This window comes from Ascaphus truei, unplaced genomic scaffold (genome assembly GCF_040206685.1).
Source record: "Ascaphus truei isolate aAscTru1 unplaced genomic scaffold, aAscTru1.hap1 HAP1_SCAFFOLD_1218, whole genome shotgun sequence".
Lineage (NCBI taxonomy): Eukaryota > Metazoa > Chordata > Amphibia > Anura > Ascaphidae > Ascaphus > Ascaphus truei.
Window position 1 is genome coordinate 48,547 of NW_027454089.1, and position 21,454 is coordinate 70,000.

General features: G+C 53.1%; 1 protein-coding gene across 1 annotated transcript in view; it reads right to left on the bottom strand.

Annotated features, from left to right (window-relative positions):
• Nucleotides 1-2,262: 2,262 nt before the first annotated feature.
• LOC142475460 (scm-like with four MBT domains protein 1) overlaps nucleotides 2,263-21,454 on the bottom strand; it is a gene marked incomplete at its 5' end in the record, with an annotated part of 42,292 nt that continues 23,100 nt past the window's right edge. The window contains 7 exon segments of the mRNA XM_075581325.1: nucleotides 2,263-3,849; nucleotides 4,167-4,295; nucleotides 7,821-8,021; nucleotides 10,047-10,225; nucleotides 13,665-13,840; nucleotides 17,882-17,991; nucleotides 19,840-19,976. Of these exon segments, the coding sequence (XP_075437440.1) occupies nucleotides 3,709-3,849; nucleotides 4,167-4,295; nucleotides 7,821-8,021; nucleotides 10,047-10,225; nucleotides 13,665-13,840; nucleotides 17,882-17,991; nucleotides 19,840-19,976 (1,073 nt within the window).

Sequence of the window (21,454 nt, forward strand, 5' to 3'; positions counted from 1 at the left end):
CTGGCGGCAGCATCATCTCCCCCTGCGAGGTTCCAAGATGTCAAATGACGTGGGTTGCCATGACAACCTAATTTTTTATGGCATCGAGGCGTCATATGACGCCCCGTTGGCATGGCAACGTACCGCTGCGCCGTCAAGGAGCGTCCCATTGTCATGGCAATGTGCCGCCATGTCACGCAGCCTTGTTGACGGGATTTGCAGGGGCGAAATGCTGCCACCAGATTTTTCAGGTAAACCCATAGCCCGGAGATACATGGCCGAAACCCGGAGTGGTGGCAACCCAAGTATAATCCCACCCTGGGTGCTCTGTCTATAAAAACAGATATTTATACACATACACTGTCCCATGCCGCTCCCCCCTCACGTCTCCTTACAGTCTGGCCGCTTTTGAATTTCAATAGAACATAAAGCCTTCTATGCCGTGTTGGATTTAAAAAAAGAAATAAATACCGCCCGTAGGCACTTACCTGGTGCCGCCCTCATCCTCCAGCGCTGTGCCGTCACGTTGCCATGGCAAAGCGACGATGTGTGACATCACGTTGGCGGCCGCACGTTGCCCAGAATTTCTGCTGCCCCAAAATATTGCCGCCCTAGGCCCAATGGGAAATCCGCCACTGCATCTACATCTCTACTGTTCATTTCCCCACCAGGCGCCCAGTTTCTACCGTCTCCTATTATCCCACTTCCTCTCAGCATCCAGATCTCCCTCTTACATACACTGTATAGTATATTGTATTTCTACCGTCTCCTATTATCCCACTTCCTCTCAGCATCCAGATCTCCCTCTTACATACACTGTATAGTATATTGTATTTCTACCGTCTCCTATTATCCCACTTCCTCTCAGCATCCAGATCTCCCTCTTACATACACTGTATAGTATATTGTATTTCTACCGTCTCCTATTATCCCACTTCCTCTCAGCATCCAGATCTCCCTCTTACATACACTGTATAGTATATTGTATTTCTACCGTCTCCTATTATCCCACTTCCTCTCAGCATCCAGATCTCCCTCTTACATACACTGTATAGTATATTGTATTTCTACCGTCTCCTATTATCCCACTTCCTCTCAGCATCCAGATCTCCCTCTTACATACACTGTATAGTATATTGTATTTCTACCGTCTCCTATTATCCCACTTCCTCTCAGCACCCAGATCTCCCTCTTACATACACTGTATATTATATTGTATTTCTGCCATATCCGATGAAGGACCCCGAGAGGTTGGAAAGCGTGCAACTTATCCGCTACTTGTTGGTCCAATAAAAGGTATTATACCCGCTACGCCCTCTCTCCTTCGTTACTATCAACATGGCTACCCACCCTTCTTTGCTTATAAAGATATGGAGTATAGTTGGCATTATCAAATGAAATCACATTATGTAGCACAGGGGGCGGAAACTTTTTTCCCTGCGCCCCCCTGCCGGCGGTCCCCTCACTCCCGCGCCCCCCTAACCCCCACTTACCTGCACTCCGCGGCATGACGGTGAAGGGCCCGCCGGCTGAGTGCGAAGCGCTGAAAGGGTTACATTTATCCGTGTGCCGTACGTATAATTATTCAAACAAAAAAACTAAATGCAGTGCAATATTTTATATATCAGACTGGAATCCCAGTGTGGAAAACATGCAACATTTGACAGAATTGAAAAGAAAATCAAATTTGTCAGTGAAATTCCCAGCATTTAAATCTTCTTCATTTTTATTCTAAGTGACTTTAAAATACTGTAGTACAGGAGGTGGCCAACTCCAGTCCTCAAGGGCCACCAACAGGTCAGGTTTTCAGGATATGCCTGCTTCAGCACAGGTGGCTCAATCAGTTGCTAAGTCTTTGACTGTACCACCTATGCTGAAGCCGGGATGTCCCGAAAACCTGACCTGTTGGGGGGTTTTGAGGACTGGAGTGGCCGCCCGGATATATTTGTTGGAAATTTTAACCAACTCAAGAAAAAAATTAAAAAGAAGAGGCCAAGGCAGAAAGATAAAATATTATAAATTTATTAAAATACAGGGATCGTCAAAAGCCGCCTGTTCTGATTCAATCATCATACGAACGCATAGATTGTTCCACATTTTATTTGTACATCATATTTACAGACACAAAAACAAAAAAGAACCAGGTGACCGTACAGAGAAAAGAAATGAATGAACCTTTCCACCCATTGTATCGCCCTCAATGTCTTCAAAAATAAATGTGACTAGTTTCAGTTTAACTTCTCTTTCCCCCCCCCCCCCACAAAATAAATAACCGCAGCGTTGCAGACCTCGCTCGCACCCCCGCTCGCACCCCCTGCTGTTCCTGCGACTTTCACTTCTCTCTTTCGTTCCAATAATCAGCAAAATCTGCAAGGAGCAAATCAAGCCGTTTTCACATTGTTTTAACACAGGTTTGAAGCAGGGAGCTGAACCCCGGTAATTTCAGCTGCGGGGACCCCCTGCTTCCGGAGATACTTACCTCCGTAGTAGGTGCCGGTAGCCGCTCCGGCTGAGCTCGCTGGGATTTAACGTTTGAAGCTCCGGCGTCACATGGGCCAATAGGAAGGCGCACCGGATGATGTCTCGGCTTCCTATTGGCCGGCAGTGGCGCGGGAGCTTTGAAACGCCGCCATTACATGAACCCTGCTAACCCTGGAGCTGAAATTAACCCCTGCTTCAATCCCATGTTGAAAAAAACAACACAAATCCGGCTTGGATAAGTTAGGCCACAAGAAATCGGATTCAAAAGTGGTCAGGTCTCTGACGAACAAGGCTCACACCTCCCGTGGCCAGCAAACGTGTCCCCTTTGTGTGACAGAGGAAACCTTGCTAGCGATCTGCTAACCCCTTCTCGGTCAGAGGGATCGATAACGCCTCGTCCCACCTGGCAGTGACAGGGTTAATTAGTAGCAGGGCTGTCCTAACTTCAGGTCGTCGGAGAATTCTCGTTCCGCTTTTTAATCTCCTTTCTGCAAAAAGAACCCAGGACTTGTGGCATCCCCTTTGTGTCACTGTATAAAAAGGTGCTAGGTGTGAACTTGGCTCCCGTGTGTCAGTAAGATGTAGGGAGCAGATAGGGGAAGCACAGGGAGCAGTTCGGGGAGGGGTTATAGGGAGCAGTTTGGGGAGGGGTTATAGGGAGCAGTTTGGGGAGGGGTTATAGGGAGCAGTTTGGAGAGGGGTTATAGGGAGCAGTTTGGGGAGGGGTTATAGGGAGCAGTTAGGGGAGGAGTTATAGGGAGCAGTTAGGGGAGGAGTTATAGGGAGCAGTTAGGGGAGGAGTTATAGGGAGCAGTTAGGGGAGGAGTTATAGGGAGCAGTTAGGGGCGCAGTTATAGGGAGGAGTTAGGGGAGGAGTTATAGGGAGCAGTTAGGGGAGGAGTTAGAGGGAGAAGTTATAGGAACAGTTACATAATTTTATAATGGGATGCATCAGTAACTGGGGATCAGCATCTCATGTAAAAATAAAATTAAAAAAAAAAAAAACACAAATCAAATTCATACTGAATTAAGGCGCAAACGGTGTTCCCCTGACGCAGCTCCCCCACCCCCACCCAAGGCTGGATAGAAATCTCCAGGATGGCATGTAACCAGGACGTCAATACTATAAAAAGTGCAAATCAGTTAAGGCTTGTGGGCCTCCTGTAGGCCCGGGCCTGGCTACTTCACTCCCGCTCGTCCTGCAGCAGAAGAGCGCGGTCTCGGTGATCCAGGCGCGGCGGGCGGCCCTCAGCTAGAGAACTTCTGGTAAAAAGCCAGCTTCACCCGCTCGATGTGGTAACACAGTTGAATAGCAGTCCCAAGCTTTAGGTCCATGCAATCCTGCACGGTGGACGGGCTGAGCAGGAGCAGGGCCTTCCCGTCTATCTCCTGGCACGGGTGGAAACACACAGAAGATTATATTATTTCTGCTTTTAAACCTCCTCCTCAAAAACCCCACAAAACAGAAGTAAATATCTCAAATCCCCCCCACTCCATCATAGCAAGTGTTCTGTGCCAATGTCCCATCTATTCCCTCCCACTCCCACTCCCACTCAGGGACCTGCCGAGGAAATGCAGAGCTACAGGATTGGGAAGGCAGTGCCCAGGGCTCCCTCTAGTCGTTCCCAGTACTTCGCAACGCGTTGTGATCCCCCCCTCCCCCCCGCAGCAGAGGGTTTACAAATCCCACCGCAGGTGGGCAGTACCTGGCCCTGGAAGAGCCGCGCCAGGTGGGCGCAGTCCGTGGACCGGATATACCGGGTGACGTCGCTGACGCTCCAGTCCAGAGGGCTGCTGTCCAACGCCAGGGGCTCGTTCAGCTTGATCCGGATATCCTGGGAGATGACAGTGTCGGGGGTTATGTTCGGGCAGGGGCCTGGCTAAGGGTTAGGAATGCTGGAGGGAGGATGGAGGGTCCTTTGTAGTGCTTAGAAAGAGGGCTCGTTTGGTAAACGCTGTATGGTCAAAAAGTACCTGTAACATGATACCCTGTTCCACTGGATCCCATCCAATGCCATGTTACCCTATTCCACTGGATCACCTGTTATCCTATTCCACTGGATCCGCTCCCATGCCATGTTACCCTATTCCACTGAATCCCCTCCCATGCCATCCTATGCCACTGGATCCCCTCCCATGTTACCCTGTTCCACTGGATCCCCTCCAATGCGGTGTTACCCTATTCCACTGGATCACCGCCCATGCCGTGTTACCCTGTTCCACTGCATCCCGTCCAATGCTGCCCTGTTCCAGTGGACAGTTCCCCTGTTCCAGGATACATTAAACTCCTTCTCTGCTAGAGAGAGGCCAGCACTGCGGGACAGTTACTAAGTGGGACTTCCCTCTCCAGCTTGGCGAGGCCAGCACTGCGAGCCAGTTACTAAGTGGGACTTCCCTCTCCAGCTTGGCGAGGCCAGCACTGCGGGACAGTTACTAAGTGGGACTTCCCTCTCCAGCTTGGCGAGGCCAGCACTGCGGGCCAGTTACTAAGTGGGACTTCCCTCTCCAGCTTGGCGAGGCCAGCACTGCGGGACAGTTACTAAGTGGGACTTCCCTCTCCAGCTTGGCGAGGCCAGCACTGCGGGACAGTTACTAAGTGGGACTTCCCTCTCCAGCTTGGCGAGGCCAGCACTGCGGGACAGTTACTAAGTGGGACTTCCCTCTCCAGCTTGGCGAGGCCAGCACTGCGCGACAGTTACTAAGTGGGACTTCCCTCTCCAGCTTGGCGAGGCCAGCACTGCGGGCCAGTTACTAAGTGGGACTTCCCTCTCCAGCTTGGCGAGGCCAGCACTGCGGGACAGTCACTAAGTGGGACTTCCCTCTCAAGCTTGGCGAGGCCAGCACTGCGGGACAGTCACTAAGTGGGACTTCCCTCTCCAGCTTGGCGAGGCCAGCACTGCGGGACAGTCACTAAGTGGGACTTCCCTCTCCAGCTTGGCGAGGCCAGCACTGCGGGACAGTCACTAAGTGGGACTTCCCTCTCAAGCTTGGCGAGGCCAGCACTGCGGGACAGTCACTAAGTGGGACTTCCCTCTCCAGCTTGGCGAGGCCAGCACTGCGGGACAGTCACTAAGTGGGACTTCCCTCTCCAGCTTGGCGAGGCCAGCACTGCGGGACAGTTACTAAGTGGGACTTCCCTCTCCAGCTTGGCGAGGCCAGCACTGCGGGACAGTCACTAAGTGGGACTTCCCTCTCCAGCTTGGCGAGGCCAGCACTGCGAGCCAGTTACTAAGTGGAACTTCCCTCTCCAGCTTGGCGAGGCCAGCACTGCGAGCCAGTTACTAAGTGGGACTTCCCTCCCCTGCTTGGCGAGGCCAGCACTGCGAGCCAGTTACTAAGTGGGACTTCCCTCCCCTGCTTGGCGAGGCCAGCACTGCGGGACAGTTACTAAGTGGGACTTCCCTCTCCAGCATGGCGAGGCCAGCACTGCGGACCAGTTACTAAGTGGGACTTCCCTCTCCAGCTTGGAGAGGCCAGCACTGCGGGACAGTTACTAAGTGGGACTTCCCTCTCCAGCTTGGCGAGGCCAGCACTGCGGGACAGTTACTAAGTGGGACTTCCCTCTCCAGCTTGGCGAGGCCAGCACTGCGGGACAGTTACTAAGTGGGACTTCCCTCTCCAGCTTGGCGAGGCCAGCACTGCGGGACAGTCACTAAGTGGGACTTCCCTCTCCAGCTTGGCGAGGCCAGCACTGCGGGACAGTTACTAAGTGGGACTTCCCTCCCCTGCTTGGCGAGGCCAGCACTGCGGGACAGTTACTAAGTGGGACTTCCCTCCCCTGCTTGGCGAGGCCAGCACTGCGGGACAGTCACTAAGTGGGACTTCCCTCTCCAGCTTGGCGAGGCCAGCACTGCGGGACAGTCACTAAGTGGGACTTCCCTCTCCAGCTTGGCCAGGCCAGCACTGCGGGACAGTCACTAAGTGGGACTTCCCTCTCCAGCTTGGCGAGGCCAGCACTGCGGGACAGTTACTAAGTGGGACTTCCCTCTCCAGCTTGGCGAGGCCAGCACTGCGGGACAGTTACTAAGTGGGACTTCCCTCTCCAGCTTGGCGAGGCCAGCACTGCGGGACAGTTACTAAGTGGGACTTCCCTCTCTAGCATGGCGAGGCCAGCACTGCGGGACAGTCACTAAGTGGGACTTCCCTCTCCAGCTTGGCGAGGCCAGCACTGCGGGACAGTCACTAAGTGGGACTTCCCTCTCTAGCTTGGCGAGGCCAGCACTGCGGGACAGTCACTAAGTGGGACTTCCCTCTCTAGCTTGGCGAGGCCAGCACTGCGGGATAGTTACTAAGTGGGACTTCCCTCCCCTGGTTGGCGAGGCCAGCACTGCGGGACAGTTACTAAGTGGGACTTCCCTCTCCAGCTTGGCGAGGCCAGCACTGCGGGACAGTTACTAAGTGGGACTTCCCTCTCCAGCTTGGCGAGCCAGCACTGCGAGCCAGTTACTAAGTGGGACTTCCCTCTCCAGCTTGGCGAGGCCAGCACTGCGGGACAGTTACTAAGTGGGACTTCCCTCTCCAGCTTGGCGAGGCCAGCACTGCGAGTCAGTTACTAATTGGGACTTCCCTCTCCAGCTTGGCGAGGCCAGCACTGCGAGCCAGTTACTAAGTGGGACTTCCCTCTCCAGCTTGGCGAGGCCAGCACTGCGAGCCAGTTACTAAGTGGGACTTCCCTCTCCAGCTTGGCGAGGCCAGCACTGCGGGACAGTTACTAAGTGGGACTTCCCTCTCCAGCTTGGCGAGGCCAGCACTGCGGGACAGTTACTAAGTGGGACTTCCCTCTCCAGCTTGGCGAGGCCAGCACTGCGGGACAGTTACTAAGTGGGACTTCCCTCTCCAGCTTGGCGAGGCCAGCACTGCGGGACAGTTACTAAGTGGGACTTCCCTCTCCAGCTTGGCGAGGCCAGCACTGCGGGACAGTTACTAAGTGGGACTTCCCTCTCCAGCTTGGCGAGGCCAGCACTGCGGGACAGTTACTAAGTGGGACTTCCCTCTCCAGCTTGGCGAGGCCAGCACTGCGGGCCAGTTACTAAGTGGGACTTCCCTCTCCAGCTTGGCGAGGCCAGCACTGCGGGCCAGTTACTAAGTGGGACTTCCCTCTCCAGCTTGGCGAGGCCAGCACTGCGGGACAGTTACTAAGTGGGACTTCCCTCTCCAGCTTGGCGAGGCCAGCACTGCGAGCCAGTTACTAAGTGGGACTTCCCTCTCCAGCTTGGCGAGGCCAGCACTGCGGGACAGTTACTAAGTGGGACTTCCCTCTCCAGCTTGGCGAGGCCAGCACTGCGGGACAGTTACTAAGTGGAACTACCCTCTCTAGCTTGCCGAGGTGGGACCCCGCCTCCCCTCCAGGCACAGGGTACCTTGGCCGCAAGGGGTTTGAGGCCATCATCGGAGCAGCACAAGGACCGACACTTTCTCCTCGTGACAGACGCCAAGGAGCGTTCGCTCCGAGCAGGAGACGTGCAGCAGGACCCCTTGACCGAAATGTCCGACCCCTCCTGCTGCTCCGGGACACTCTCCTCACTGGGAGATTCTTCCTCTCCGTCCTCTTCACCGCTCCCCTGCAGATGGAGGAAAGAAGCAGAGGACTATATAGACCAGTCTGACATACAGGCTAACAGATACCTGACCTACACAGAGATACAAAGTAACACAGGCCCGACGCGGAACCTACGGTGAAAACGTCTTCCATGCCAAAAGTGACGCACGACCGAGGGCTCATTTGCATGTCACTACCCAGAATCCTCGACTGGAGCATAACCAGACTATGACTTGTGAGAATGGGGTGAATATAGCAGGTTTGGGGACCTAAGGAGGAAATGAAGATACACTCACGGGATCTGTCTGCTGCCCGTTATATGGTAGAGGGTCTTTCTCATGGTTTCACACACCAAACTAAAAACCACTACCAGCTTCTCAATGCAGAACCTGTGACTAGGCTCAAAGTGAGGAGTATAACACGATGAAACGGTTATCCCTACCCAGAATCCTCGCCTGCAGCTTAACCACTGTAGGACATGTGACAATGGGACAATGGGACGAAGGAAGCAGGTCTTGTGGCTAAAGGATGTCCACATGTCCAGCTTGGAGGGGATGAAGGAGAGTGGGGGGGTGGGGGAAGGGAGGGAGAGCGGGGGGGAAGGAGAGCGGGAAGGGGGGAAGGGCAGGGGGGAAGGGAAGGAGAGCGGAGCGGAAGGGGGGGAAGAGAAGGAGAGCGGGGAGGAAGGGAAGGAGAGCGGGGAGGAAGGGAGGGAGAGCGGGGTGAAGGGAAGGAGAGCGGGAGGAAGGGAAGGAGAGCGGGGGGAAGGGAAGGAGAGCGGGGAGGAAGGGAAGGAGAGCGGGGAGGAAGGGAAGGAGAGCGGGGGGGAAGGGAAGGAGAGCGGGGGGGGGAGGGAGGGAGAGCGGGGGGGGGAGGGAGGGAGAGCGGGGAGGAAGGGAGGGAGAGCGGGGAGGAAGGGAGGGAGAGCGGGGGGAAGGGAGGGAGAGCGGGGAGGAAGGGAGGGAGAGCGGGGGGAGGAAGGGAGGGAGAGCGGGGGGGGGAAGGGAGGAAGAGCGGGGGAAAGGGAGGGAGAGCGGGGGGGGAAGGGAGGGAGAGCGGGGAGGAAGGGAGAGCGGAGGAAAGGGAGGGAGAGCGGGGGGGGAAGGGAGGGAGAGCGGGGGGGAAGGGAGGGAGAGCGGGGGGAAGGAGAGCGGGGAGGAAGGAGAGCGGGGGGGGGAATGGAGGGAGAGCGGGGGGGAAGGGAGGGAGAGCGGGGGGAAGGGAAGGAGAGATGGGAGGAAGGGAGGGAGAGCGGGGGGGGAAGGGAAGGAGAGCGGGGGGAAGGGAAGGAGAGCGGGGGGAAGGGAAGGAGAGCGGGGGGAAGGGAAGGAGAGCGGGAGGAAGGGAAGGAGAGCGGGGGGAAGGGAAGGAGAGCGGGGGGAAGGGAAGGAGAGCGGGGGGAAGGGAAGGAGAGCGGGGGGAAGGAGAGCGGGGGAAAGGGAGGGAGAGCGGGGGAAAGGGAGGGAGAGCGGGGGAAAGGGAGGGAGAGCGGGGGAAAGGGAGGGAGAGCGGGGGAAAGGGAGGGAGATCGGGGGAAAGGGAGGGAGAGTGGGGGGAAGGGAGGGAGATCGGGGGAAAGGGAGGGAGAGTGGGGGGATATATGATGGACATTTTTTAAATACATTAAGGGTTTTAATGAAGTACAGGAGGGAAGCATGTTCCTGAGAAAGACGGGTCAGAAGAGCGGGACTCTCTGAGGCTGGAGGGTGAGAGACTCGGGAAATGTGAGGAAGTGCTTCTTCACTGAAAGGGTGGTTGATTCATGGAATAGCCGCCCAGCAGAGGTGGTCCAGGCTAATATAATAAGGGAACGGAAACATGCTTGGGATAGAAAGAAGGCTAAATCCTAAATAAAAAAAGAACGAGAGCCCCAAGGCTGTAATAGGGTCTGCGGTTTTACAGCACATAGGAACGGGGGCAGATAAGGGGCCTGAGTGGTTCCTAGCTACGGTCTATGCAATGAATAGGACTGAAGTGTTCCCGAGCAGAGGAGAAGGCGGCTGAGCAGAATACGGGGCCACAGAGGGCTTCAGTGAGTGTACCCCACCTGCGGGCTCCCCACTGGGGTGTTATCCACGGAGGCGGACGATCGCTTCTTCTTGTGCACGAAGAAATGTCGCCTCCTCCTCTTCTTCTTGACCGGTTTCATCATGGCGGCTTCGATGCTGCGCAGGACCCCGCCCGGCCCGCTCAGGATCCGACTCCGCCGCTTCCCGTAATGGTGAGCTGAACGCAACGCACACGGAGGGCGTTATACATGTGCACAACACACACAGAGCGCGTTATACATGTGCACAACACACACACAGAGCGAGTTATACATGTACACAACGCATGCACACAGAGCGCGTCATACATGTACACAACGCATGCACACAGAGCGCGTTATACATGTACACAATGCATGCACACAGAGCGCGTCATACATGTACACAACGCATGCACACAGAGCGCGTTATACATGTACACAACGCATGCACACAGAGCACGTCATACATGTACACAACGCACACAGAGCGAGTTATACATGTACACAACGCATGCACACAGAGCGAGTTATACATGTACACAACGCACATACACACAGAGCGAGTTATACATGTACACAACGCACACACACAGCGAGGAATACATGTACACAACGCACACACACAGAGCGAGTTATACATGTACACAACGCACACACACACACAGCGAGTTATACATGTACACAACGCACACACACACAGAGCGAGTTATACATGTACACAACACACACACACAGAACGAGTTGTACATGTACACAACGCACACACACACAGCGAGTTATACATGTACACAACGCACACAGAGATACATCTACACAACGCACACACAGAGAAAGAGTTATACATGTACACAACGCACACAGAGCGAGTTATACATGTACACAACGCTCTGTGTCGGGGTTATGTGTATATATCTACACATCCCAGACACACGGAGCGTGTTCTATATATGTAATTTGCTACGTGTCCTGGGTTGTGTAGAGATATATATATATATGCAAATACAACTGTATGCTCATCTGCATGTCTTAGGCAGGTCTGCAACCCCGCCTATATATATATATATACCATAACACTGAGTTAAGTTATGGTGAGTAAAAAAAGTGACAAAAACCCTCCACAGGAAAGCAAATATGCAAATACAACTGTATGCTCATCTGCATGTCTTAGGCAGGTCTGCAACCCCGCCTTTCCCCATTATCACCCAGCATACAGCACTTCCACTGCAGCAAGGGATTCTGGGAAATGACATGCAAATGAGCACACAGTGTCACTTTTTGTGTGTGACCATGCAGCAAGCTTAAGCCTATAGGGAACCATGTTAAAAATGTTTTTTGAGGCAAAAAGTGACACTGTGTGCTCATTTGCATGTCATTTCCCAGAATCCCTTGCTGCAGTGGAAGTGCTGTATGCTGGGTGATAATGGGGAAAGGCGGGGTTGCAGACCTGCCTAAGACATGCAGATGAGCATACAGTTGTATTTGCATATATATATATATATAGATAGAGCAACTGTAAATATTCCTGTATATTCATTTGCATGTCTTAGACAGGTCTGCAACCCTGTCTTTCACCATTATCACCAGCACACAGCACTTCCACTGCAGCAAGGGATTCTGGGAAATGACATGCAAATGAGCACACAGTGCCACCTTTTATCTCAAGCTCACATTACATGAGCAACCCTTAGCCAATGCATGCTGCTTTAAACACAGCTTTTAAGCAAGGGCTTGGGAGATGCAAAGCCAGTAAACCCACTCACAGACATGGTTCAACCTTGATGGGTATCATCAGTGTGAGGTTGGTTGCTCGCATTTGCTCAAATGAGATAAGAGTCGGTAATCACCACACTATGTGGTGCAGTTTGCAGACCTGTCTAAGACATGCAAATGAACATACAGGAATATTTACAGTTGCTTTATGCTTTACTGTGGAGGGTTTTTGTCACTTTTTTACCCACCATAACCTTAATATGAAACATGTCTGTGACTGCACCACATAGTGTGGTGATTACCGACTCTTATCTCATATATATATATATATATATATATACATACATATATATACATACATATACATACATATATATACCACAATTATTAAGGTTATGGTGGGTAAAAAAAGTGACAAAAACCCTCCACAGTAAAGCATATAGCAACTGTGAACATACAGTAATATTTACAGTGGCATATATATATATCTACACAACCCAGGACACATAGCAAATTACATATATAGAACACGCTCCGTGTGTCTGGGATGTGTAGATTTATACACTTAACCCCGACACAGAGCAAGTATATATATCTACACAACCCAGACACACGGAACAGGTTATATATTTACACAACCTTTACACACAGAGGAGGTAATAAATGTACACAACACGCAGGGATATCAAACCCAGAACCCAACTGGTCCCGCTCTGTACAGCGACTCACACCTTCCCCTTTACACACACACGGATTGATTTGAAGATCGACGTTTCATTTCCCAGCGGGACATTCATCAGGATCCAGACAAGTGAGAATAACCCAACCTACACCCCCCATCTAAAAACAAACAAACACAAAACGGCAATCTTCAAACACACACACACACACAAATATTGAAAAGTAGACCCACCCACGTGTCAGAGTTTGGCGAGAACACGTGTCATCTTTGAATGACTACAAATAAATGTACTTTACCCAGAGTCCTTGGTGCGCGCAGACCCCGCTGTACAGTACACAGTATACTGTACAAATATAGATATAACTATATACATTATTCCCACGCTATCTAGTAAAAACTAGTGGTACAACACGCCGGTGCCGAGCGCGTCATGGGGTCAGTGTTGGAATACACGCCTGTGCTGAGAGCGTCATGGGGTCAGTGTTGGAATACACGCCTGTGCTGAGCGCATCATGGGGTCAGTGTGGAATACACGCATGTGCCGAGTGCGTCATGGCGTCAGTGTTGGAATACACGCCTGTGCTGAGCGCGTCATGGGGTCAGTGTTGGAATACACGCCTGTGCTGAGCGCGTCATGGGGTCAGTGTTGGAATACACGCCTGTGCTGACCAATTCATGGGTCAGTGTTGGAATACACGCCTGTGCCGAGCGCGTCATGGGGTCAGTGTTGGAATACACGCCTTTGCCGAGCGCGTCATGGGGTCAGTGTTGGAATACACGCCTGTGCTGAGCGCATCATGGGGTCAGTGTTGGAAGACACGCATGTGCCAAGCGCGTCATGGGGTCAGTGTTGGAATACACGCCTGTGCTGAGCGCGTCATGGGGTCAGTGTTGGAATACACACATGTGCCGAGCGCATCATGGGGTCAGTGTTGGAATACACGCCTGTGCCGAACGCGTCATGGGGTCAGTGTTGGAATACACGCCTGTGCCGAACGCGTCATGGGGTCAGTGTTGGAATACACGCCTGTGCCGAACGCATCATGTGTTGGAATACACGCCTGTGCCGAACGCGGCATGGGGTCAGTGTTGGAATACACGCCTGTGCCGAGTGCGTCATGTGTTGGAATACACGCCTGTGCCGAACGCGGCATGGAGTCAGTGTTGGAATACACGCCTGTGCCGAACGCGTCATGTGTTGGAATACACACACGGATCCGGTAGCGTGTATGAATGGTTCTCACTGTACTTGGTCTTGGTCAGCACCGAGCAGTTTTCCGAGCACCCATCCAGCACCATCAGAGGCCCGAACAGGTTGGGGCAGCACTCCAGCCTGAGGCAGGTTTTCCGACAGAACTCGGGCACGAGGTCCGACGTTCTCACCAGCTCCACCGTGGCCCGGTGCGTCTTCCCCTTGTACCTGACAGAAGAAGGGACTTCGTTTAAAACCATTGCACTCTATACGGCCACTGGGAAGGTTTTACATCTCACGCCCTGTACTATCCCTACCGCCCCGTGACATGTTCCACTGAAACCGCCACAGCTGCCCGGCCTCTCTCATGGTATGTAGAGGGGGCTACAACACATTAGGTACAGGCCATGGGACCAGCAGCATATTGAGGCCATAGAGGACATGTGATTCCACTGAAAGGTGACCCACCGCTCAACCCAACTGCAGCAGAGGAATGTATATACTGTACATATACATGGTGGATAGGGGTAATTATAACCTATAGAACAGAGAGCACCGCAGTGTGCTTACACTATATCCCTCTAAAGATTGCACTCAAAGTGTACAAAAAATATATACTCCGACTTAGTAAGTCGTGGAATCTCAATAAGGGTTTTAACGTCTCGCCACGACGGTGGGGTCTTGATGCGAGGCGGCCAGCACCGGGAAGCAGACGGCAAGACTCCATGAGACACGGTTGTATGGCGCTTACTTGTTATAAGACCGTACTGATACAATTGTTACCATATACTGTGTATTCATCTCAGGGCCGCCAACAGGATGGGTCTGCCGGGCGTGGCGTCCCGGGCCCGGTGAGTCGGGGCGTCCGGCCGGCACTGCAAGTTGGGCCCGACCTCTAGCCAGGCCCGTCTGTCGGTCCTGTCGCGGCCGGGCTCCGGCTCTCTCTTAGCAGCAGCCTGCATGACTATCCCTCTGTCCCACGCCAACGGGCCTCTCTGACGTCAGCGCGCCGGAAGCGCACTGACGTCACCGCTCTCTGCTTCCGGCGCGCGACGGCATGTGAGGGAGGCCTGTCGGAAACTCGGCGTGGGACAGAGGGATAGAGGCACGCAGGCTGCTGCCGAGGGGAGAGTCGGGGTCCGGCCGCGAGATCACCGGCAGCCGGGCCTGGCAAGAGGTCGAGCCCAACTTGCAGTGCCGCTGCCGGGCCCCCACAGCCACTGGACGCGGCCTGATCATCCACAAGGTAAGTCTATTTTTTTTTTAATATGTATTGGGGGGGCTTGAGGGTATTTTTATATGTATTGGGGGGGCTTGAGGGTATTTTTATATGTATTGGGGGGCTTGAGGGTATTTGTATATGTATTGGGGGGCTTGGGGGTATTTTTATATGTATTGGGGGGCTTGAGGGTATTTTTATATGTATTGGGGGGGCTTGAGGGTATTTTTATATGTATTGGGGGGCTTGAGGGTATTTGTATATGTATTGGGGGGGCTTGGGGGTATTTTTATATGTATTGGGGGGCTTGAGGGTATTTTTATATGTATTGGGGGGCTTGAGGGTATTTTTATATGTATTGGGGGGCTTGAGGGTATTTGTATATGTATTGGGGGGGCTTGGGGGTATTTGTATATGTATTGGGGAGGGTTGTTGTTTTATATGATGTATGTATGTATGTATGTATGTATGTATGTATGTATGTATGTGTGTGTATGTATGTATGTATGGGTTATATGTATTGTTTTTGTATATGTATTGGGTAGGTGGGTTTTTGTATGTATTTGGGGGGGTGGGGGGAGGTTGTATATATTTGGGGGGTGAGAATTTTTTTGTATGTGTTTGGGGGTGGGAAGTTTTTTGGTATATATCTTGTGGGGGGAATTGTGTGAGGGGGGAGGGAATGAGTGAGCGTGGGGAAGGAGGGAGAGGAGAGAGGGGCTGAGTGAGGAAAAGAGGGAGTAAGAGTGAGACGCAGGGGAGAGGAATACATGCGAGGCGGGAGAGTGAGAGGGGGTGAGAAGGAAGGGAGAGAAATACATGGGAAGGGGGGGGAGAGGGGACTCGTGAGGTGTGAAATGGGGTAGGGGGGGGGAGGCGGCTCGCAATATTGCCGACACCGGGGGGGGGGGGGGGGCCTGCTTAAAATGTTTGCTGTTTTCTGTTGGCGGTCCTGATTCAACTACATTCATGGGTACCGGACAGTGTTTCTATTTGGAGGCTAATTTGTATTACATTTACAGCTAACAGACGAGTATACATTGATGGATTGCAGCTCACACTGAGTGCTGCATTGATGTCTGTTATTAAGCAGACTGGACTTTGTATGTCCGAGGGGTGGTTATCAGTTTCCACTGTGAATTCTGTATACGATATATCTGCCCCACTTTTGACTGCATGTAAGAGGGGGAATTTATACACGAGCGCCCTACATAGGGGATGCTATCATTGGTGGTTCTATACTAATTATCCACCTATCAGACAGATCAGTCATTATTATTCTGTCTCACACAGACTAGTCCTGTTTGTATAGACACTGCATTGCTTTTTTCTATAAGCAGTAACAGGACTGTTAAAGACTGTATCCTCTATATCCAAGCTATATAGGCTGTGTATATAACCCATAGTCGTACTTGGCATGAAAACATCTCGCCTCCATCTCGTGCCCTGTATGTTATACTGAATAAGACTACAAACAGATACCTATACTGGGATATATTTACCAAACTGACGGTTACCCAATGTTTAGGATATTTTGAATCGCCTCACCTGGGAATTTTAATTTCATTTGATCACTGTATATATGCTCTCCTGCGTCGTGGTTAATTACAATGTTAATAAAGTTGTATTATTTTTCGTGTTATAATAAGATACTCCAATTCCAAAAAAGGATCAGAAGAACAGCAACTCTTTGAAGAGGCAGAACCCGCCAGCCAAAAATTGGATTAACATTTTTTTTAATGTAAACTACATAAAAAGGTATGACATCCACAAACAAAAGAACTCCGCCTCCCACGCATTTCACTACTTCTCAATACTCCCTGAGAAAGCGCCAGTGACGGCGTGAAACGCGTGGGAGGAGGAGTTCTTTTGTTTGTGGATGTCATACCTTTTTATGTAGTTTACATTAAAAAAAAATGTTAATCCAATTTTTGGCTGGCGGGTTCTGCCTCTTCAAAGAGTTGCTGTTCTTCTGATCCTTTTTTGAATTGGAGACTGCGTGGATCAGAGAGACGCTGTCGGGGGACGCTGAATATATTCAGTGTATTTGCGTGACCATGAGGAAAGGGGAACGGTGAATTCTTGTGAGTACAATTGCATCCTCTGCACCGGGCACACTAACCGGATACGGGTTACTAGTGGGAGCTGCAGCTGACTTGCCGGGGAGACTATACTTCTTATCTTAGGCTTCCTTGGTCAGGTACTTGTGAATACACACTTTGTTAGTTACCCCCATACTACCTCTCATACATAGTGCCCATTACCCTATTTACACTCCTTGTTGCTGCATTGTCTTGGAATCAGCTCTATATATTATACATTCAGTTGAATCCTCGCGCTTGCAGTCGGTTCTTTCATGTTTGCTATAATAAGATACGCTGTATCGGTCAGTCCCATTGGCGCATTATCGATCAGGAATATTGAGTTTCCATGACTTACTAAGTCGGGGTATATTTTTTGTACACTTTCAGTGTAATCTTTAGAGCAGCAGTGCGCAAACTGGGGGGGGGGGGGGCGCAGGCGGTTGCAGGGGTCCCGCACTCTTCCCCTAAGGCATTTAAATTAATGCCGGGGGATCGCGCGAGGCCTCTGCAACTCACTTACCTTCTCTTCGGCGACGCCGCGGGGTCACGTGACGTCACGCTGGCATGGCAACGTGACGTCACGTGACCCCGCGACGTCATTTGACGCCGGGAGCCGGAGAGCAGATAAGGGAGGAAGGCGCGAGCAGGGAGGGGGCGCGAGCAGGGAGGGGGCGCGAGCAGGAAAGATTGTGCAGCGCTGCTTTAGAGGGATCTAGTGTAGCCATAGAGGACCTTTCAGAGTTGGAAGACACCTTCCATGCCATTCAAGGTCAATGGACTGTAGGGAGTCTTCCAGAACCGGAAGGTTCCTAATGGCAGAATGCTTAGTAAATTTGGGCCAGTATCTGTGCCTCCGCTTCTACATGGTTAGAAACTTCTGGTTATACCCAGTCCTACTTTACACTGCAGCGCTTTCTTTTTTCTGGCGTTCCGAAGCATGGGGAGGGGCAGGAGGAAGGTGCTCACTTGGCTTTGAGGGTCTCGGCGTGTTGGGGCCACGACGGCTCCTCCTGCAGCTGCAGCTCCCGTAGCACCCGACTGGGTTTATAAGCAGCATTAATGAGTAGAGAGAGGACCTGTGACCAAGGAGAGAGAGATCCGGGGTCAGGAGAACCCAGTCCCGTAAAGAACAGAGATCCAGGGTCAGGAGAACCCAATCCCGTAAAGAACAGAGATCCAGGGTCAGGAGAACCCAATCCCGTAAAGAACAGAGATCCAGGGTCAGGAGAACCCAATCCCGTAAAGAACAGAGATCCAGGGCCAGGAGAACCCAATCCCGTAAAGAACAGAGATCCAGGGTCAGGAGAACCCAATCCCGTAAAGAACAGAGATCCAGGGCCAGGAGAACCCAATCCTGTAAAGAACAGAATGACTCGGGGGCCAAGAGAACTCAACCCTGTAAGCTGTGTGTATGTGTGTATATATGTGTGTATGTGTGTGTGTGTGTGTGTGTGTGTGTATGTATGTGTGTATATGTGTGTATGTGTGTGTGTGTGTGTGTGTATGTGTATGTGTGTGTGTGTGTGTGTGTGTGTATGTATGTGTGTATATGTGTGTATGTGTGTGTGTGTATGTATGTATATGTGTGTATGTGTGTATGTGTGTGTGTGTGTGTATGTGTGTGTATGTGTGTGTGTGTGTGTGTGTGTGTGTGTGTGTGTGTGTGTGTGTGTGTGTGTGTGTGTGTGTATGTGTGTATATGTGTGTATGTGTGTATGTGTGTGTGTGTGTGTGTGTGTGTGTGTGTGTGTATGTATGTGTGTATATGTGTGTATGTGTGTGTGTGTGTGTGTGTGTGTATGTGTGTGTATGTATGTGTGTATATGTATGTATGTACAACAAAACAGAACGGCACACCAACACAACGAAGGCCTTGATTATACCAAGTGCTGCAGGGCGGCAGCGCTATCCTGTGACGTCACGCAGCGCTGCCGCCGAGCAGCATTTTGATTATACCGGGGAGAGCAAAGGAGGTTTGGAGGCGTGGCCGTGAGCGGTGCGCCCTCATTGGCTGAACCGCTCATGTGACGCGACCGTCGCAAGAAAAATAAAAAAGAAAAGAAATGTGTCTCTTCCCCAGCTGTCCGCTTTGCAGCACAGCGCGCCGCGACCGTCGCCAGCGGTACGCGCAGTTTCAGCGCATTTATGCAGCTTGTTTTGGCGCTGCGCATTTTGGGGTATAATCGCGGCCTTACATTGTGAAGCCATTTTAATATAAACAAATGATGTAAAAATGAGAAGACGCGCCACCCCCCAGTGTGTGCGCTGTCCCAGACACTCAGGACAGGACAGGACTTCTCATCCCCACCCCCCAGTGTGCGGTGTCCCAGACACTCAGGACAGGACAGGACAGGACTTCTCATCCCCCCCCCCCCCAGTGTGTGCGCGGTGTCCCAGACACTCAGGACAGGACAGGACTTCTCATCCCCACCCCCCAGTGTGCGGTGTCCCAGACACTCAGGACAGGACAGGACAGGACTTCTCATCCCCCCCCCCCCCAGTGTGTGCGCGGTGTCCCAGACACTCAGGACAGGACAGGACTTCTCATCCCCCCCCCAGTGTGTGTGCGGTGTCCCAGACACTCAGGACAGGACAGGACAGGACAGGACAGGACTTCTCATCCCCCCCTCCCCCCTGTGTGCGCTGTCCCAGACACTCAGGACAGGACAGGACTTCTCATCCCCCCCCCCAGTGTGTGCGCGGTGTCCCAGACACTCAGGACAGGACAGGACAGGACTTCTCACCCCCCCCCCCCAGTGCGTGCGGTGTCCCAGACACTCAGGACAGGACAGGACTTCTCACCCCCATTTGGTTCTGACCTGTGAGTGGGAGTCAATGTGAAGCAGAGAGTGGGGGTGTCCCGTGGGAAATGTGTTAACCCAATCGCTGCCGGAGGAGCCTGTAACCCCGTGTAAGTTACTCACCTCCTTCAGAACCAGAACACAGCTGCCGGGTCCCACACACCGGGGCAGCTCCGCTATCCTCCCCTTGTTTAAATGCGGCCCAGAGAAACAGCGGTGGTTGAAGTAGATCCTCGGGCAGAGGTATTTCCCGTTGGAGACTAAGAGAAAGGTTACTAAGCACACGTGATGGCAAACACACACGCGGGGCAGTGAGAGACAGGCGGGGCAGTGAGAGACAGGCGGGGCAGAGAGAGACAGGCGGGGCAGAGAGAGACAGGCGGGGCAGAGAGAGACAGGCGGGGCAGAGAGAGACAGGCGGGGCAGTGAGAGACAGGCGGGACAGTGAGAGACAGGCGGGGCAGAGAGAGAAAAGCGGGGCAGTGAGAGACAGGCGGGGCAGAGAGAGACAGGCGGGACAGTGAGAGACAGGCGGGGCAGAGAGAGACAGGCGGGACAGTGAGAGACAGGCGGGGCAGAGAGAGACAGGCGGGGCAGAGAGAGACAGGCGGGGCAGTGAGAGACAGGCGGGACAGTGAGAGACAGGCGGGGCAGAGAGAGACAGGCGGGACAGTGAGAGACAGGCGGGGCAGAGAGAGACAGGCGGGGCAGAGAGAGACAGGCGGGGCAGTGAGAGACAGGCGGGACAGTGAGAGACAGGCGGGGCAGAGAGAGACAGGCGGGGCAGAGAGAGACAGGCGGGGCAGTGAGAGACAGGCGGGACAGTGAGAGACAGGCGGGACAGTGAGAGAAAAGCGGGGCAGTGAGAGACAGGCGGGGCAGAGAGAGACAGGCGGGGCAGTGAGAGACAGGCGGGACAGAGACAGTTAGGCGGGACAGTGAGAGACAGGCGGGGCAGAGAGAGACAGGCGGGACAGTGAGAGACAGGCGGGACAGAGACAGTTAGGCGGGACAGTGAGAGACAGGCGGGGCAGTGAGAGACAGGCGGGACAGAGACAGTTAGGCGGGACAGAGAGAGACAGGCGGGGCAGTGAGAGACAGGCGGGACAGAGACAGTTAGGCGGGACAGTGAGAGACAGGCGGGGCAGAGAGAGACAGGCGGGACAGTGAGAGACAGGCGGGACAGAGAGAGACAGGCGGGACAGTGAGAGACAGGCGGGACAGTGAGAGACAGGCGGGACAGAGACAGTTAGGCGGGACAGAGAGAGACAGGCGGGACAGTGAGAGACAGGCGGGACAGTGAGAGACAGGTGGGACAGAGACAGTTAGGCGGGACAGTGAGAGACAGGCGGGGCAGAGAGAGACAGGCGGGACAGTGAGACAGGCGGGACAGAGAGAGACAGGCGGGACAGTGAGAGACAGGCGGGACAGTGAGAGACAGGCGGGACAGAGACAGTTAGGCGGGACAGAGAGAGACAGGCGGGGCAGTGAGAGACAGGCGGGACAGTGAGAGACAGGCGGGACAGTGAGAGACAGGCGGGGCAGTGAGAGACAGGCGGGACAGTGAGAGACAGGCGGGACAGTGAGAGACAGGCGGGACAGAGACAGTTAGGCGGGACAGAGAGAGACAGGCGGGGCAGTGAGAGACAGGCGGGACAGAGACAGTTAGGCGGGACAGTGAGAGACAGGCGGGGCAGAGAGAGACAGGCGGGACAGTGAGAGACAGGCGGGACAGAGA